This window comes from Oncorhynchus tshawytscha, linkage group LG10 (assembly GCF_018296145.1).
Source record: "Oncorhynchus tshawytscha isolate Ot180627B linkage group LG10, Otsh_v2.0, whole genome shotgun sequence".
Classification (NCBI taxonomy): Eukaryota; Metazoa; Chordata; class Actinopteri; order Salmoniformes; family Salmonidae; genus Oncorhynchus; species Oncorhynchus tshawytscha.
Window position 1 is genome coordinate 54,464,195 of NC_056438.1, and position 20,676 is coordinate 54,484,870.

General features: G+C 43.9%; 1 protein-coding gene across 1 annotated transcript in view; it reads right to left on the minus strand.

Moving 5' to 3' along the window:
• Window positions 1–20,676, minus strand: part of LOC112260448 (laminin subunit gamma-1) — a 76,577-nt gene that overhangs the window by 23,742 nt on the left and 32,159 nt on the right. Inside the window, exons 2-7 of the mRNA XM_024435562.2 lie at window positions 16,019–16,323; window positions 11,675–11,805; window positions 5,822–5,991; window positions 4,911–5,099; window positions 793–910; window positions 315–413 (exon numbers count right to left, since the gene is read on the minus strand). Coding sequence (XP_024291330.1) covers window positions 315–413; window positions 793–910; window positions 4,911–5,099; window positions 5,822–5,991; window positions 11,675–11,805; window positions 16,019–16,323 — 1,012 coding nt within the window. The remainder of the gene's footprint in view (window positions 1–314; window positions 414–792; window positions 911–4,910; window positions 5,100–5,821; window positions 5,992–11,674; window positions 11,806–16,018; window positions 16,324–20,676) is intronic.

Below are 20,676 nucleotides of genomic sequence, written 5' to 3' on the forward strand. Positions count from 1 at the left end.
GCTGAAATGCTGCCATGAATCTTTAACAGTTTCCCTTCCCAATGAACAATACCGTAAACTGTGTTGCACTAGCTGAATGGAGCCACCTCATATTTCACTGCCAAAGTGACAGTCTTTCGTAACCCTGTTTCATTCTAAACCCATCAACATTCAACAATTCCCAGACAAAGACAAACTTAACTGAAAAGCCACCGTGTTAGAGTGTATTTTCGGTATAAGGAAATCATGTTTATGTGTGTACTGTGCCTCTGTGTGTGTGTGTGTGTGTGTAACTAATCCCTGTGGCGGAGAGAGCGAGTGGGTCTGACACTGACCTGTCACAGTTGAAGCCCTCCACGTTGTCCTTGCACTGGCAACGGCCTGTCTGGACATCACACTCCTGTGTGCTTCCAGAAGGGTTACAGGAGCAGGGTCTGGAGAGAAGAGGGGTGGGGGGGGCGAAGGGAGAAGAACAGCCATTCACATAAACAGCATGGGTCTGATAACCACTATCTATTCTAAAGCAAGCCTGCTGCGAGCCTGTTATTCTAAAAGGACCATTGCTGGCCTGGCACACAACTACATCCCAAATGGCATCCTATTCCCTATATAGTGCACTATATAGGGAGGAGGATGCCATTCGGGATACACCCTAAGATTGACCGCCTCCATCTCACTCCCTAATAAACACGTGAAGAGCGAACAATACATAAATAAGAACAAACCATCATAAAACATTAAGATTGTTTGATTTGGAGCAATGCATATATAAATATCACAAATAACAAGAGTTATTAGCTTGGTGTTTTATACCTGCAGCCTGCTTCGGTCAAGGTGTGGAAGCCAGGTTGGCAGCGGTCACACTTGTCCCCCATCACACCTGGTTTACAGCTGCAGCGCCCTGTGTTGTCACACTGAGTGGCCAGAGAGCCTGGCAGTAGAGAGAAAGAAGCACAGATCAACATCAGTTCATCATTTCAACACACATGTGAACGATCATTGTTAAACAGCCCAGACAATTCACACAACATGTGGACAATCTTGTCCGAATAGCCTGTAATGGGATCTGGTGGTGTCCATGTCGCAATTGTTTGGCGGGGGTTTTCAAGGGTAGCATATGTGGTTATAGAGGAATTATGAAACTTAACATACTGGTGACAACAGCTTTAACCTATTAAGACTTGCGTTTTGTCTCTCAATCCAATAAAATGTTAACAGACTTGCCCTGGGAACAGTCTGGTTTCAATTAATGCAATACAGCCAATATAAACTGTAAGTATTTAATGATACATTAAAACTTGTGGTTCATTGCTCAATCCAATATAACGACAAGGGCAGTCACTTCACAACAAAGCCTGGCTTCATGCTGTACTTAAATCAAATCAAATTTTATTTGTCACATACACATGGTTAGCAGATGTTAATGCGAGTGTAGCGAAATGCTTGTGCTTCTAGTTCCGACAATGCAGTAATAATGAACAAGTAATCTAACTAACAATTCCAGAAAACTACTGTCTTATACACAGTGTAAGGGGATAAAGAATATATACATAAGCATATATGAATGAGTGATGGTACAGAGCAGCATAGGCAAGATACAGTAGATGATATCGAGTACAGTATATACATATGAGATGAGTATGTAAACCAAGTGGCATAGTTAAAGTGGCTAGTGATACATGTATTACATAAGGATGCAGTCGATGATATAGAGTACAGTATCTACGTATGCATATGAGATGAATAATGTAGGGTAAGTAACATTATATAAGGTAGCATTGTTTAAAGTGGCTAGTGATATATTTACATCATTTCCCATCAATTCCCATTATTAAAGTGGCTGGAGTAGAGTCAGTGTCATTGACAGTGTGTTGGCAGTAGCCACTCAATGTTAGTGGTGGCTGTTTAACAGTCTGATGGCCTTGAGATAGAAGCTGTTTTTCAGTCTCTCGGTCCCAGCTTTGATGCACCTGTACTGACCTCGCCTTCTGGATGACAGCGGGGTGAACAGGCAGTGGCTCGGGTGGTTGATGTCCTTGATGATCTTTATGGCCTTCCTGTAGCATCGGGTGGTGTAGGTGTCCTGGAGGGCAGGTAGTTTGCCCCCGGTGATGCGTTGTGCAGACCTCACTACCCTCTGGAGAGCCTTACGGTTGAGGGCGGTGCAGTTGCCATACCAGGCGGTGATACAGCCCGCCAGGATGCTCTCGATTGTGCATCTGTAGAAGTTTGTGAGTGCTTTTGGTGACAAGCCGAATTTCTTCAGCCTCCTGAGGTTGAAGAGGCGCTGCTGCGCCTTCTTCACGATGCTGTCTGTGTGAGTGGACCAATTCAGTTTGTCTGTGATGTGTATGCCGAGGAACTTAAAACTTGCTACCCTCTCCACTACGGTTCCATCGATGTGGATGGGGGGGGGGTGTTCCCTCTGCTGTTTCCTGAAGTCCACAATCATCTCCTTAGTTTTGTTGACGTTGAGTGTGAGGTTATTTTCCTGACACCACACTCCGAGGGCCCTCACCTCCTCCCTGTAGGCCGTCTCGTCGTTGTTGGTAATCAAGCCTACCACTGTTGTGTCGTCCGCAAACTTGATGATTGAGTTGGAGGCGTGCGTGGCCACGCAGTCGTGGGTGAACAGGGAGTACAGGAGAGGGCTCAGAACGCACCCTTTTGGGGCCCCAGTGTTGAGGATCAGCGGGGAGGAGATGTTGTTGCCTACCCTCACCACCTGGGGGCGGCCCGTCAGGAAGTCCAGTACCCAGTTGCACAGGGCGGGGTCGAGACCCAGGGTCTCGAGCTTGATGACGAGCTTGGAGGGTACTATGGTGTTGAATGCCGAGCTGTAGTCGATGAACAGCATTCTCACATAGGTATTCCTCTTGTCCAGATGGGTTAGGGCAGTGTGCAGTGTGGTTGAGATTGCGTCGTCTGTGGACCTATTTGGGCGGTAAGCAAATTGGAGTGGGTCTAGGGTGGAGGTGATATGGTCCTTGACTAGTCTCTCAAAGCACTTCATGATGACGGATGTGAGTGCTACGGGGCGGTAGTCGTTTAGCTCAGTTACCTTAGCTTTCTTGGGAACAGGAACAATTGTGGCCCTCTTGAAGCATGTGGGAACAGCAGACTGGTATAGGGATTGATTGAATATGTCCGTAAACACACCGGCCAGCTGGTCTGCGCATGCTCTGAGGGCGCGGCTGGGGATGCCGTCTGGGCCTGCAGCCTTGCGAGGGTTAACACGTTTAAATGTCTTACTCACTTCGGCTGCAGTGAAGGAGAGACCGCATGTTATCGTTGCAGGCCGTGTCAGTGGCACTGTATTGTCCTCAAAGCGGGCAAAAAAGTTATTTAGTCTGCCTGGAAGCAAGACATCCTGGTCCGTGACTGGGCTGGGTTTCTTCCTGTAGTCCGTGATTGACTGTAGACCCTGCCACATGCCTCTTGTGTCTGAGCCGTTGAATGTTACCAGACACCTTGCCCTGATTAAAAGCAGTGGTTCGCGCTTTCAGTTTCACGCGAATGCTGCCATCAATCCACGGTTTCTGGTTAGGGAATGTTTTAATCGTTGCTATGGGAACGACATCTTCAACGCACGTTCTAATGAACTCGCACACCGAATCAGCGTATTCGTCAATGTTGTTGTCTGACGCAATACGAAACATCTCCCAGTCCACGTGATGGAAGCAGTCTTGGAGTGTGGAATCAGCTTGGTCGGACCAGCGTTGGACAGACCTCAGCGCGGGAGCTTCTTGTTTTAGTTTCTGTCTGTAGGCAGGGATCAACAAAATGGAGTTGTGGTCAGCTTTTCCGAAAGGGGGCGGGGCAGGGCCTTATATGCGTCGCGGAAGTTAGAGTAACAATGATCCAGGGTCTTTCCACCCCTGGTTGCACAATCGATATGCTGATAAAATTTAGGGAGTCTTGTTTTCAGATTAGCCTTGTTAAAATCCCCAGCTACAATGAATGCAGCCTCCGGATAAATCGTTTCCAGTTTGCAGAGAGTTAAATAAAGTTCGTTCAGAGCCATCGATGTGTCTGCTTGGGGGGATATATACGGCTGTGATTATAATCGAAGAGAATTCTCTTGGTAGATAATGCGGTCTACATTTGATTATGAGGAATTCTAAATCAGGTGAACAGAAGGATTTGAGTTCCTGTATGTTTCTTTCATCACACCATGTCACGTTGGCCATGAGGCATACGCCCCCGCCCCTCTTCTTACCAGAAAGATGTTTGTTTCTGTCGGCGCGATGCGTGGAGAAACCCGCTGGCTGCACCGCTTCGGACAGAGTCTCTCCAGTTAGCCATGTTTCCGTGAAGCAGAGAACGTTACAGTCTCTGATGTCCCTCTGGAATGCTACCCTTGCTCGGATTTCATCAACCTTGTTGTCAAGAAGAATGCTAGGGAGTGGTGCACGGTGTGCCCGTCTCCGGAGTCTGACCAGAAGACCGCTTCGTTTCCCTCTTTTTCTGAGTCGTTTTTTTGGGTCGCTGCATGTAATCCACTCCGTTGTCCTGGTTGTAAGGCAGAACACAAGATCCGCGTCGCGAAAAACATACTCTTGGTCGTACTGATGGTGAGTTGACGCTGATCTTATATTCAGTAGTTCTTCTCGGCTGTATGTAATGAAACCTAAGATGACCTGGGGTACTAGTGTAAGAAATAACACGTAAAAAAACAAAAAACTGCATAGTTTCCTAGGAATGCGAAGCGAGGCGGCCATCTCTGTCGGCGCCGGAAGTAGTAGTATCTTCTTACCCCAATAGAAACAGTAAGTCTGCGACCCAAATGGCACTCTATGTCCCAAATAGTGAACTGTACGACTCGTCAAAAGTAGTGCACTATATAGGGAATAGGGTACCAATTGGGAAGCTGCCCTCTTTTTACCCCAATAGAAACAGTAAATACGCAATGGTATGGTCCAGACACTCACCCACTGAGTTGCAGCTGCAGGGCAGGCAGCGGTTGCCAGATCGGTCTCTGTAGTGATTGTCCAGGCAGCGCTCACATTTAGGCCCGTCAGTGTTGTCGGCACAGTTGCGACAGTGTCCTCCGTGGCCGGTGGCACGGTACAGCTCAGGGTCGAAGTAGCACTCTGCACTCTTGCCATTACAGTTGCACTCTGGGACCACCAGAAAAAGTAGATATTAGCTTATCCCATACAAATGTATAGGACAATGTGTGGGTGGGATCAATGTATGTGTATACGGGGAGGGAGCAGTACAACTACAGACTAATGTGATTTTAAACCGCTGGATTTAAGAGTGGGAAAGATAAAAGCACATTTTCCATACCAGGCATTGGTAAACTAGCCATTAGTTTATCCCATACAATTTTAAGGACAATGCATGGATGGGTTCAATGTAGAGGTGCTTACTGTATATGGGGAAGGAGGTGGTAGAGCTACATAGTAATCTGATTGAAAGCGAATTTTATACTGAACCTTCCCTGCAGTTAAGGGTAGGTAATTTCATTTGGCACATTTTCCATATCAGGCATACTTTTCCCTAAGTGGTCTGCTGGCAAAGTTTGGTTTTAGGAGACAGATTATGTGGCCTGGAGCAGATTGAGGCAGTGTGGGCGTGAGAAGTGTGGTGTGGACTGTTCTGAACAGGATTAGTCACACATTTGGGGTATGATATGAATGTCTGCCCGGCCTGGCCTGCACAGAAACAGGAAGGATCTCTTGCTATGGGACTTATGCAGACACTCATCTCTTGGCCTGTGTCCCAAAATACATCCTATTCTCTATGTAGTGCACTACTTTTGACCAGGGCCCATAGGACTCTGGTCAAAAGTAGCGCACTACATAGGGAATAGGGTGCCATTTGGGACAGCACTTACTCAGACACTCGTTAGGGTTATTGGCTGTAGCTCGCCTCCAGGGACGGTCGTTGTAGAACGGCATGCACACATTGCAGTCATCACCCTCTGTGTTGTGCTTGCAGTTGCAAACCGGCTTGTCGAAGCCGTTGTTTTTCACACACTCACTCGCATGGCCGTTGCACTTGCACCTGGAACAGCGGAGAACAGTCTGTTAGTCACCGTGAGAGTTATAATGCACAACTCAAACATCTGTGTCTCAGAGTAAGAGGATCAAGTCCCCGCTGTCTATGTCATCTTATTCATTATGATGTAAAAGGCAAAAACTGATCCTAGATCAGCACTCCTACTCAGAGACCTTTATGAATATGGTCCTTTGCACTGGTCTTAAGAGGACCTGACCATAAGCATTAAATGGAACTCAGTTATTGATTTTAAATGGACGTGATTACTTGGTTAAGCAGTCTAATAGTCCAACCATACGGTATATCAATGGCACTTATTTTCAGTGTAATCATATGAGTCGATGACCTGTCAGCACAGGATAGTAGCATGATTACAGTGTTTCCCCTATATTCATTCAGCAGCGGCGCCACACCAGTTTGGCTAAATTGCCAAAATCTCGCACTATCCCTTTAAGATCAGAGTGCCAAGTTAAAACTTATATTGCTAGCAATCTGAGTGAGCAGTGGCACGAATGAGAGCACAGTCACTGCTTGCTCCTCATCGTCTCCCTATAGGGGAAACACTGGATTATATTTACAGTAATCTACAAATAGGTGTTCATCCATCCATATTAGCATGACAGATAGCAGCAAACGTTGACTCCAACTTGCTATAACAAGTCACTTTACTACTGGTATAGAACAGGCTTCATTTTGATAAATCAATCATACTGTAAATATTCTACAAAATCAAATGTTATCTATCACATGCCCTGAATACAACATGTGTAGGTAGACTTTACAGTGAAATGCTTGCTTACGAACAACAATAAATAAAATACACAAGAATGGAGCTACATACAGGGAGTACCAGTACCAGATCAATGTGGAGCTACATACAGGGAGTACCAGTACCAGATATCAATGTGGAGCTACATACAGGGAGTACCAGTACCAGATCAATGTGGAGCTACATACAGGGAGTACCAGTACCATATCAATGTGGAGCTACATACAGGGAGTACCAGATCAATGTGGAGCTACATGCAGGGAGTACCAGTACCATATCAATGTGGAGCCACATACAGGGAGTACCAGATCATTGTGGAGCCACATACAGGGAGTACCAGTAGCAGATCAATGTGGAGCTATATACAGGGAGAACCAGTACCAGATTCATGTGGAACTACATACAGGGAGTACCAGTACCAGATCAATGTGGAGCTACATACAGGGAGTACCAGTACCAGATCAATGTGTAGCTACATACAGTGAGTACCAGATCAATGTGGAGCTACATACAGGGAGTACCAGATCAATGTGGAGCTACATACAGGGAGTACCAGATCAATGTGCAGGGATACGAGGTACTTGGGGTAGATATGTAAATGACGGCAGAATAAAGTGACTAGGCATGCCGATCGATAACAACAACCGTAAAATACAGAACTGCGTAGCAGCAGCAAATGACGAGTACAAAAGTGTGTGTGTTTGTGTCAGTATGTGTGTGCGCACATATGTAATGTTTGAATGTGTGAGGGAGTGACAGTGTAGTGTGTGAGTGTGTACATGGTGTGTATATAAAGTGTAGTGAGTGTTCGTAGGGTCAGAGCTAGATAGCGTCAGTGCAGATAGTTCAGGTACCATTAATTGACTATTTAGCAGTCTGGTTATTAGTGATCTTATGGCTTGGAGGTAGAAGCTGTCTTAGAGCCTGTTGGTCCAAGAGCCAATGTTCTGGTACCGTTTGCCGGACGGTAGCAGAGTGAACAGTCATGGCTTGGGTGGCTGGAGTGTTTGGCAATTTTTTTGGCCATTCTGGACCATGTTAAGTCCTTAGTGATATGGACGCCAAGGAACTTCAAGCTCTCGATCCGCTCTACACCACCCTGTCGATGTGGATGAAGGAGTGCTCTCCTCCCTTTCTTCTATAGTACACAATCAGCTCCTTGGTCTTACTGACATTGAGGGAGAGGTTATTGTCCTGGCTATGTATCTGACCTCCTCCCTGAGGCTGACACATTGCCATTGGTGATCAGGACTACCACCATCATGTCGTCGGCAAACTTGGTGTTTGAGTGGTGCACGCAGTCGTGGGTGAACAAGGAGTACAGGAGGGGACTAAGCGCACACCCCTGAGAGGCCCCCGTGTTGACGGTCAGCGTGGCGAAGATGTTGTTGCCTACCCTCACCACCTGGGGCCGACCATTCAGGAAGTCCAGGATCCAGTTGCAGAGGGAGGGGTTCAGTTCCAGGGTCCCTAGCTAGGTGATGAGCTTGGAGGGGACTATGGTGTTGAACGCTGAGCTGTGCATGCTTCTCATAATAGTTATTACTTTTGTTCATTACTTTTTATTTTTGGACTTGTATTCGGCATTTAATTGGCAAAGTTATTGTACTGCATCATTGAGGAGTTAGCAAGAAAGCATTTCACTGTGCCATATGCACGCGACCAATAAACGTTTGATTTGATTTATCAAAAAAAAAACACTATTTGTAGCTTACATTATGTTTGAGTCTCATTACTTTAAGTGTGTGTTGTTGGGAATCACGAATACATGTCATTCGATCCATCCTTGATCCATCCTCAAATACATCATTAGTCAAATCAATGTTGGCACAGGGAGAGTTTTATTTGCCATGATAACTTCATGGCGTTTACCCAATTCAGAAAGGCTCCACCTGCTCCACTCCACCCGAGACACTTCAACAGACCCCCTCCGAACAAGAGAAGAATTGCATGGCAGCCACCTTTGGGTATTGTTTCAGGTGTTACTTGGCAGCGAAGTGTGGAAAAAGTGACAACAGGAAGGAAGACACTATAGCACTAGGGGCCTATTGAGACTAATAGGCAGTTTGTACATCTAGAAAAACAAAGCTAACCTCCCTCACGCTCTTTTCCATTTTGTAGTACGTGTAATATCAGTCAAATCCATTTCTTACTCATAATATATAGCTGGTGGATGTGATGACGTCGCTGACTGGTGGACAGTGAACTTGGTGCCCTGACAGGTAGAGAGTAGACCTACTACACCCAAGCTTGGCCCGGCATGGTCCTTGGACTCATCTCTGCCGTCATATTGGGGCCTGCCCCATTCCAGTCTCCGTGCACTGTAATCCAGCACTCGCAGGCAGGAATGCAAAGAATGCGGCTGAGTAATGGAAATCTGCTCCATATTTCAAACAGATTGAGGTGAAAAGACACCTGCAAGGGGGCAGTTTAACACTTGTTTAATACATGTCTGATCCCCTATTCTCTTCTGGCTTTTCAGTTCTGAATTTGGGAGGGATTGTTTTTTTGGATTCTCTGTTGAGCCACTGAGAATGAACCCACACAATGTAAAATGTGGCTGGCCACATTTGTGATGTGAAGTTGATCTGAAGTCAACAGATTACACTACTTTAGATGAATGATTCATTCAACACCCAAGCAAAAACATCTTTGTTGTCAGCACCTGAGGTTTGATAATGAATGTTTTTTTCTTCAATCCAACAGAGCGATTCCTATTCTTGCAGTTATTCCAGGTCTTCATACCAAAAAGGTATAGAGTGAATACGCACTAGAGAAAACTGTGTGTGTGGTTAGACAGGGCCTGTCCACTATTGTTTCCACTATACATTTTACCTCTTGGCGATGTCATTCGAAAACATAATGTTAACTTTTACTGCTATGCGGATGACACACAGCTGTACATTTCAATGAAACATGGTGAAGCCCCAAAATGGCCCTCGCCAGAAACCTGTGTTTCAGACATAAGGAAGTGGATGGCTGCAAACTTTCTACTTTTAAACTCGGACAAAACAGAGATGCTTGTTCTAGGTCCCAAGAAACAAAGAGATCTTCCGTTGAATCTGACAATTAATCTTGATGGTTGCACAGTCGTCTAAAATAAAACTGTGAAGGACCTCGGCGTTACTCTGGACCCTGATCTTTTGAAGAACATATCAAGACCATTTCAAGGACAGCTTTTTTCCATCTACGTAACATTGCAAAAATCAGAAACTTTCTGTCCAAAAATGATGCAGAAAAAAATAATCCATGCTTTTGTTACTTCTAGGTTAGACTACAGCAATGCTCTACTTTCCGGCTACCCGGATAAAGCACTAAATAAACTAATCAGCAAGGGCTGATTAAGGTTTTACTGCTAACCTACAAAGCATTACATGGGCTTGCTCCTACCTATCTTTCTGATTTGGTCCTGCTGTACATACCTATGTGTACGCTACGTTCACAAGATGCAGGCCTCCCAATTGTCCCTAGAATTTTTAAGCAAACAGCTGGAGGCAGGACTTTCTCCTATAGAGCTCAATTTTTATGGAATGGTCTGCCTACCCATGTGAGAGACGCAGACTCGGTCTCAACCTTTAAGTCTTTATTGAAGACTCATCTCTTCAGTGGGCCATATGATTGAGTGTAGTCTGGCCCAGGAGTGTGAAGGTGAACAGAAAGGCTCTGGTGCAACGAACCGCCCTTGCTGTCTCTGCCTGGCCGGTTCCCCTCTTTCCACTGGGATTCTCTGCCTCTAACCCTATTACGGGGGCTGAGTCACTGGCTTACTGGTGCTCTTTCATGCCGTCCCTAGGAGGGATGCGTCACTTGAGTGGGTTGAGTCACTGATGTGATCTTCCTGTCTGGGTTGGCGCCCCCCTTGGGTTGTGCCGTGGCGGAGATCTTTGTGGGCTATACTCGGCCTTGTCTCAGGATGGTAAGTTGGTGGTTGAAGATATCCCTCTAGTGGTGTGGGAGCTGTGCTTTGGCAAAGTGGGTGGGGTTATATCCTTCCTGTTTGGCCCTGTCTGGGAGTATCATCGGATGGGGCCACAGTGTTTCCTGACCCCTCCTGTCTCAGCCTCCAGTATTTAGTGTGTCAGGGGGCTAGGGTCAGTTTGTTATATCTGGAGTACTTCTCCTGTCTTATCCGGTGTGAATTTAAGTATGCTCTCTCTAATTCTCTCTTTCTCTCGGAGGACCTGAGCCCTAGGACCATGCCTCAGGACTACCTGGCATGATGACTCCTTGCTGTCCCCAGTCCACCTGGCTGTGCTGCTGTTCCAGTTTTAACTGTTCTGCCTGCAGCTATGGAATCCTGACCTGTTCACCGGAGGTGCTACCTTGTCCCAGACCTGCTGTTTTCAACTCTCTAGAGACAGCAGGAGCGGTAGAGATACTCTTAATGATCGGCTATGAAAAGCCAACTGACATTTACTCCTGCGGTGCTGACTTGCTGCACCCTCGACAACTACTGTGATTATTATTTGACCATGCTGGTCATTTATGAACATTTGAACATCTTGGCCATATTCTGTTATAATCTCCACCCGGCCCAGACAGAAGAGGACTGGCCACCCCTCATAGCCTGGTTCCTCTCTAGGTTTCTTCCTAGGTTTTGGCCTTTCTAGGGAGTTTTTCCTAGCCACCGTGCTTCTACACCTGCATTGCTTGCTGTTTGGGGTTTTAGGCTGGGTTTCTGTACAGCACTTTGAGATATCCGCTGATGTACAATGGGCTATATAAATACATTTGATTTGGCCTCCTCCTTTAAAGGAATATAATATGATTTGTTGCTATTTTTACATTTGTGTTACAATTTCTAGAAGAGACAAAAACAATGGCATTGGTCAAATAAAAAAATGTGAAGGGAAAAGCCAGGCAGTGGATGCTGACAACAGTTGTTGGAAGATAGCATAAAGCTGAGGGAACGGCTCTCACCTTCCTCCCACTGCAAAGTCTGAGACAGCGTAGTAATAGGACTTTAGGACCTTGGGATCATTGAAAACTTCATCTCCAAATGTGTTGAGCCTGTTCAGGGTCACTTTGATATCTGTGGCTGTCACCCATTCCTGAAAAGAAAAAAGACAAATGGACAGTGTTAAAACACAGCCAGGTCAGACTCCACAAATACGTGTGCCAGGCCTTGCCTGCTAAATATGTTTGGAGAGTTATTAATTTACAACTTTGCTTTGACGGACGAGAAAAGGGAGAGAGGGTTGAAGATTCCAAAGTGATTTGGACGATAGGTGTGTTTGACTTGAAACTAATTCTTATCCTGTTGAAAGTTTCTATTCCAAATGGGAGACAAAACCCAATCCCTGGTACTAGTGCAGCTGTTTAGAAGAGGAAAATAAATACAGCAAAACTAATCTAAACCTCAGAAATTCTCATGGAATCAGACTGGTCCCAGAATTAGAACAACATATTGAAAGCCTTTTGTTTGCTTGCTTAGAATTACAGCAGCAGAGGACATATCTGGAGTGAGCACTGGAAGATCACACAAGGAGTATTACTAAGAAAGTTGGAAACCATAACATCTGTAAAAAAAAAAAAAAAAATGTCTATCCTGTTCCACAAATGGAGGTTTATAATAAATAGTCTGTTTTACATTTAACATTGTAACACAATGTTCTGAATATTTCTGAAGAGGAGTTGTAAACGCAGCCAAGTCAAGTGTGTATCATCTCGCTTGCACGTGCAAAATTATTTGCCAACAAACATTCTGCAGAATTATTGGGAGTCTAACTACTACCAGCAGACTAATTTAAAACATATTTCAGGATAGAGTTTTTGCTGATAACAGCTCCAATGTTTTGCCACTTATAGCTTAACTCTACTAGAAGACACATCCATAGGGCAGCCATGAGTTAAAGCAGGTTCTGTCTGCCTCAGGCACGGGGCCAATGGCTCTCCTGGTCAACTATTTTATTGACTTCACTGGCACTCTCATATACATTTACAAATGTATCCAGGCAGATATTTAATGCTGGATGAAAATATCATTTTTCCCCCCCGTTAATTATCTTGAGACTAGAGGTCGACCGATTATGATTTTTCAACGCCGATAGCGATACCGATTAATGGAGGACCAAAAAAAGCAGATACCGATTAACCGGCGAATTTGTTTTATTTATTTGTAATAACGAAAATTACAACATTACTGAATGAACACTTATTTTAACTTAATATAATACATCAATAAAAATCCATTTAGCCTCAAACAAATAATGAAGCATGTTCAATTTGGTTTAAATAATGCAAAAACAAAGTGTTGGAGAAGAAAGTAAAAGTGCAATATGTGCCATGTAAAAAAGCTAACGTTTAAGTTCCTTGCTCAGAACATATGAAAGCTGGTGGTTCCTTTTAACATGAGACTTCAATATTCCAAGGTAAGAGGTTTTAGGTTGTAGTTATAGTATTTATAGGACTATTTCTCTCTATACCATTTGTATTTCATAAACCTTTGACAATTGGATGTTCTTATAGGCACTTCAGTATTGCCAGTGTAACGGTATAGCTTCCGTCCATCTCCTCGCCCCTACCTGGGTTCGAACCAGGAACACATCGACAACAGCCACCCTCGAAGCAGCGTTACCCATGCAGAGCAAGGGGAAGAACCACTCCAAGTCTCAGAGCGAGTGACGTTTGAAACGCTATTAGCGCGCACCACGCTAACTAGCTAGCCATTTCACATCGGTTACACCAGCCTAATCTTGGGAGGCTAGAAGTCATAAACAGTGCAATGCTTGAAGCACAGAGAAGAGCTGCTGGCAGAACGCACAAAAGTGCTGTGTGAACGAATGCTTACGAGCCTGCTGCTGCCTACCATCGCTCAGTCAGACTGCTCTATAAACTTAGACTTAATTATATCATAACAACACATAGAAATACGAGCCTTTGGTCATTAATATGGTAGAATCCGGAAACTATCATTTCAAAAACAAAACGTTTATTCTTTCAGTGAAATACGGAACTGTTCGGTATTTTATTTAACGGGTGGCATCCCTAAGTCTAAATATCGCTGTTAACATTGAAGGTTGTGCAATGTACGTCATAATTACGTAAAATTCTGGCAAATTAGTTTGCAATGAACCAGGCAGCCCAAACTGTTTCATATACCCTGACTCTGCGTGCAATGAACGCAAGAGAAATGACACAATTTCACCTGGTTAATATTGCCTGTTAACTTAGATTTATTTTAGCTAAATATGCAGGTTTAAAAATCTACTTCTGTGTATTGATTTTAAGAAAATCTAACCATTGGAGTTTATGGTTAGGTCCAGTCGTGCAACGATTGTGCTTTTTTCGCAAATGCGATTTTGTTAAATCATCCCCCTGCGTTGCATCGATTATATGCAACACAGGTCACGCTAGATAAACGAGTAATATCAACAACCATGTGTAGTTAACTAGTGATTATGATTGATTGTTTTTATAAGATAAGTTTAATGCTAGCTAGCAACTTACCTTGGCTTCTTACTGCATTCGCGTAACAGGCAGGCTCCTCGTGGAGTGCAATGAGATGCAGGTGGTTAGAGCGTTGGACTAGTTAACTGTAAGGTTGCAAGATTGAATCCCGGAGCTGACAAGGTAAAAATCTGTCGTTCTGCCACTGAACAGGCAGTTAACCCACTGTTCCTAGGCTGTCATTGAAAATAAGAATGTGTTCTTAACTGACTTGCCTAGTTAAATAAAAGCGTTAAAAAAAAATTAAAAAAAATACGGCCATTTCGATTATTCGGTCAACCTCTACTTGAGACACCTGTGGGCTATATTTTCTATATACAGAGTGAGTCTGTGTGAAAATGTTTTGGTTGATATTGTTGTACGAAAATGTTCGCTATCCCATATTAAAGAATCTTTAACAGTTATTCAAATATTACCTAGAGACTCTACTTAACAAATAAACTCTCCATGCAACATAGCCCTGTGACGCCTGAGAAAGGTATCCCTTCCAAAGAGTCCTGGGCTTTGGTATAAATATGCCACACGAGAAAGTAAAATATGGAAGTGTATAGTGCCAGAGCTAAATGTATGAATTTGTTCGAGGTAGAGTATTACGTATGAAAAGTTAGGGTATTCCACACAGGTGAAAAATAGCAAGATCAATGACCCCAGCCACCCAAGCCATAGACTGTTCACTCTGCTACCGCACAGAAAGCGGTACCAGAGCACAAAGTCTGGGACCAAAAGGTTCCTGAACAGTTTCTACCCCTTAGCCATGAGACTGCTGAACGGTTAAACAAATGGCTACCCGGACTATTTGCATTGACCCTGTTTTGCACACTCACTGGACTCTACCCACACACTCACACATCCTTACACTGACAATCCAACACATACACGCCGCTGCTACTCTGTTTATTATCTATCCTGATTGCCTAGTCACTTTACCCCTACCTACATGTTTCCTCAACTACCTCGTACCCCTGCACATTGACTAAGTACTGGTACTCCTTGTATATAGCCACATTATTACTATCAATGTTGTTACTATTTAATTCCGCATTGTTGGGAAAGGGCTCGTAAGTAAGCATTTCATGGTAAACGTCTGTTGTAAAACTGTTGTATTCGGCACGGTGCATGCAACAAATAAAGTAGTTTATAACCTAATGGTTAGGCTATAAAATCTTACTGGAGTCATTTGGGTTTAAAGTCTGATGTAGGCTAGAAGACTCCCTGGGCTTAATCTGGAAACACACAAATTCTCACTTGCTGAAAGCAATGCGCAACTAACATTTCCAGCTGTGCCTCTTCAGAGCCAAATTCAATCAGTACTGTAGTGGGAAATCTGGAGGCGTCACCTAGCAACCTGTTGCAACACTTGGCACTGGTCAGGCTCTCACACTTTCCCACCTGAACTAGTGTGCTACTCCCTTCCACTGGGCATGCCTGCCAACAGCACATATGTCCATGCCAAAATATCTCAAGTCTACGGGCCAACTTTACGTTACTATGTCCACCTGCTCTTCCACATCATTGATTTCTTCAACGCTACTGATATAAGATGTACTACTAACTCTGTGCCTCAGACAGCCCTGGAAAAATAAAACAAAATATTAACAGCCACCCAGGGACACACAAGTATGGGATATCACACATCTGGAGCTGGAACAAGAAGCATCACGAAGTTCCTATATCAAGGTCTCTCGAACACTATAAAAACAGCCATTTTTTTACCTGTAGAACTGAGCTTGAACATACAGTATTAGAGACGATCAAACAAAGTTATTTTATCAAGGTTTCTCAAATGCTATAAAACAGCTGAGTTTTTTTCTTTACCTGAAGAACTGGGCTGTTGTCAAAGTTGTAAGCACTGGGTCGGCCCTCGAGGGTGGAGAAGGCCACGTTTCCTCCGGTCAAGGGGGAGATGTCACTGAACTCGTCTGTGCAGAGGGCCTGCTGTTCGTCCTCTCCGGTGCGGATGAAGCCTCTGTTGAACTTCTGGTAGGTCTTCTCACAGGAGCCACTGTAGTACTGGTAGGGCGTCCATGGTCCATCCTCACTTGTCCGCTTGTAGATGGCGAAGCTCTCTGGGCGGCTGGTGTGGAACTTGAGTCGCACGTAAGTGATGTCAAAAGCCTTGCCTGAAGAACCAAAAAGAAACATGAGATAATTGATACCAAAAGCTAAATCAGTCACTAAAAGTCACAGTTTACAACAAGTCTTTTCCAGATGCATTGTTGGTTTAAGGCAAGACAAAGGAGTGGTCTCCAGTGTCTTCCAGTAATACTAGAGGGCCTTCTCAAAACCTATTTGGCATGTCTGAGCAGGCTAGGAGTTGTCGGGGGATGAACACCAAAATATATCCGCTAAGAGCTTGGAGAAATGTTATTAGGAGACATTTGTTTAAAGAAATGGCAATCTTTCAATATGGCTACAGGGGGTACAGTTTGCTTTAGCAAAGAAATTGCTCTCTAAACAGAGCTGCAAAAACAAACATATATACAGGAACCATTGTGGCACAAATATAGGTGAAGACATGTAGCTCACAGATAATATAGATTTCTCAATCTGTTAATTTCCTTCCGAGTAAGTGTTTATGCATGATGTTGCAGTCACAATGAACTTCCTTACTTGAGGGACCTCTTAACCCAACAGGCTTTGTGGTTCAAGGTTTATCTGAAAGCAATATGTATTTTACTGCAGGGTGTGAGCTGGTTGTCGTGAACGCAATACGTTACATTGCAATTAAAGTGAACTGTCAAAAATGCTATGTTCTGGAGTGCCTGCTTTGGCCCTGTGTGAGTCTCCTACTCAAACATGACTGGTACAAATTTGACCTCAACTGGGCCGTGAGTCACTAAACTAGGTGTGGATTTCAATAGGTCTGCTTCAACACACAGAGAAATCTTTTCGAATGAAATAAAAACCGTAATACAGTTATGTAGATTATTTGCATTTAGATCCATTAGCTCATGTTCAATTTCTCCTTATAAATCTATCCAAGTAGAAAGAAGTTCAGCTTTACCCTGAGAAAGATGCAAATGGGGGAAAAAACATGGGGGAAAAAAATCTAAAATCAAAGTGCAACAGGCATAAATAACTTCAAGCTCAACCAATTCTGACCATTTACAACTAATTTGCCTACTTTTTCCACTAGTCACTTCCATTACAATGCACAGGCATGACACCAAAATAACTGAATGTGAAATTCTGTGAACAAGCACATCTTAAGAGGGTTGGAGCAGCAGGGAAATCATACTGGGAACAGACTATCATTGACATCTAATTTCTAAAACCACCCCACATCCTCACAAACAAGACAAACAGCATCTGTTGGAGCAGCAATGAAGTGGCACGCATAGGGGCAAACAACAAAGGGCCCCTCGTCAACCCAACATAGAGGAGCCCACTCAGTGGAGACAAAGGAAGCCTCAACACTGAATACAGGTGGTCAGGCAGTCACTAGAGATTAGTAGTCTAGTTCACAGGCAAGGAAAGGCAAGGCTCGTCCTGAAGATAATGAGCGCCCTTTGAATCTGTCATTTCAGTAATGTAATAACCATCAATACTGAGCAGGAATAGCTGACAATTCAGTCTTTACAATTTGTTTTGTCTAATTGTAGTTAAATATTGCACGTCTTTAATGCAATTACAGTTATGATAGAGCTGATGCACTTAAAATGGCCAATAATACTCAATGTAAAAGTTGACTAAACACCTTTTTCAGTTGTTAGAATCCCATTTATGTCTCAACTAATCCGAAGGAGACTTAGACAGGAGAGTAGCTTTATTTGAAATTCATGAATGGCAGTGTTCCATGGATTTACCATGTTTTCTGGCCCAGAGCTGTCTTGCATAAAACCAAGAGGAATTCCGTCTTCCTTACAGAACAATCGGTGTATTGAGAAGCAAAATAATAGTACAGTCGGAGAGCGCAAACAAAGGGCAGGCTGTGGGGACCCCTTGTGTTCCTCCACAAGAAAGTATTAAAGAAAAGGCTTAAAAAGACGCGAGATAAAGACGAAGGTACAAGTCGGTTAACTGTGGGGTCGTTTTTCCACATCAGCAACAGTGGGGGTCGGCTAGGGTGGGGAGTTGTCAGATTTACAATCTACAAAACTCCTTCCACATCAGCCACCATGACACATGATGCGCTTCGGAAGAGCTGTACTGTACACAAGAATTAGCCTGAAAGAAATCTCCAGAACTCTGATGCTGAAGCCTAATACTCAATTAACTGGTATTGGTTAACCCGGGCTTAAACCCTACCATTGTTAGACACTAACCCCATGAAACACTTTTCAGGACACCAACCTTAGTAAGGCTTTACATTATAAGCCACTCTTGTGAGTTACAGCAGAGAACTAAAGGAGGGGACTTCAGCCATGTGTGCACCTGTCCACTCCTCAAACATGTTCTAGTTGAGTGAGGCTGTGACATGGTGGTGGTGATTGGGGGAGGGGAGGTTGAGAGGGAACTGGCTGGAATGTGCTTCCGCTCGGCAGAGTGACGCCAGTGAAGTGGAGGGCTGACGAGAACCAGAGAAAGACTTGAGGGAGAACACAGTTTGGGGAAATGGTCTGTGTTGGGAGGCAAATATTTATTGTTGAAATGTGAGAGAAAGCTTGTGACTGTTCCAAAAAGTGGATCGTATGATCAGCAATTATCTTCAAAAGTTCTGCAGAAGAACAACAAATGAGGCATTGATTGAATCTGAGAATTCCTACCTGTCTTTAGTGGCTTACAATTGTTTAATGGCAAGAACTGAACAAGGACTTTTTAAAACATACTTTGAAGATTAAATGTAATATTCAGCGACTCGTGCATTTACAAGTAAATTCCGCTCATACAAATGCAGCTTACATAACATCTATTCCGACGATCAAAGATGCATTCGGCTGTTTTAGGAGTAAGCGTGAAATCCACATTTACATTCCCAAACATTCTGACAAGCCACACTGTGGTTTCCTAGGGTCTCTAACATGTCATTAGAACACGATGTGTGTCACCACAGCAAGCTTGGACATGCATTTCTAGTTAAATTTGATAGGCCTACCCGTTGAACACAAAACAAGAACCCAATGAAAAGACCAACGTTCTTCGAACAACAGATTCAGGACATTTATGTAGATAACTACCAAGGGGGATATTCCAGGGGGTGAGCAGGGGGTCTTTGAAAAGGTAGTAAATTCATATCATAGCATGAAGTCGCTGTCAAAACGTTCAAATATCTTTGCCGAGCTCATGGCCAGTTAATCACATAGGCAATTTCTATGCTCAAAAGCAGTGAACGGTCGAAGAAGAAAATATTGCTTTTCCTAAAGACAATCTCATAAATCTATTTTAGCACAGAAGAGTCTCATAAATATATTTTAGCACAGTAGAGATCCTTCCTTGAGAACATTACAGTCAAGGGAGGAAGACTCCCACGCCATTAATTCAGAATCTAGCCTACGTGAGTGCCCAATCAGCCAACAGACAGAACTTTTTGTCCTTGGCAATTTATTACACAGAATTCATAATATAAAGTATGCGGTTAAAGGCTAGTCATTTAAAAAGTAGCCATGATATGGTGGCTTCCCACCCCTTGAGACGAGGCACGTTATTTTGACGTCAAATTCCTTTGAATGTATTGCAGACATCCTTGGGTTAAATAAAAGGTGGTATGTTTTGCTGTTGGCTATTTGATGGGGTCTTTCAAAAAACCTCTGTTGTCTCAGAGGAAAGGTGGTGAAACTGATTATTAGTGATTGGGTTTGGGATAAGGTTTAACTGATATCCCACAAAGGGCATCAACAAACAAAGCTGATGGCTTCAGGCTGAGTGTTTTAGCAACCAGAGCGAGGCTGTACGAGAAAATGGTACCTAAAGTCGGTGTCTTCCTGGGAGAAAAGGCTCAGTCCCACCAAATCTCTTAATCAATCTCTGCATACGTCGTTAACTCTCCAACTCCTCCCGGGGAGCAAATATGGGGTTGGTGGTTTTCACCCTTTTGTCTGGCTGATAACTCTGATTATTCAAGCCCTCATATTATGAAAGGCCTAATTATTCCATAAAATCATTAGAAAACCCCCCCATTAGTTCAGCCAAATTAGTAGAAATAGCTGAGGCATAAAATCTTGTCGATAGGATTCGCTCCATGTACATTGTTGAGGGGAAAACAGCAAAATAAGACATTTAAAAGACATACATTTTCAAGTGATCTCTGGGTTGATATCCTCTCGAGGTGTCACATAGAAACTTTTCCCTCTACATGCTAATTTTAAGGTGTGCTCTTATTTGCACCTTTTAGAGGATTTGCTGGGATGTTTTGCCTCTTGCTTGCATTCCTTCCATCCCCTTACACCCAGTAGAGCACAGCCCGGGGGAGAGCAGCAGGAAATATCTAGGTGGTGGGGGATTACAGGTTGTTGTGGGGTGTGGGTTAATTCCAGGGGAAGGCCTCGAGCCACAGCATGGTCCAATTAAATTTCCTCCCATGACCTCATCGCATT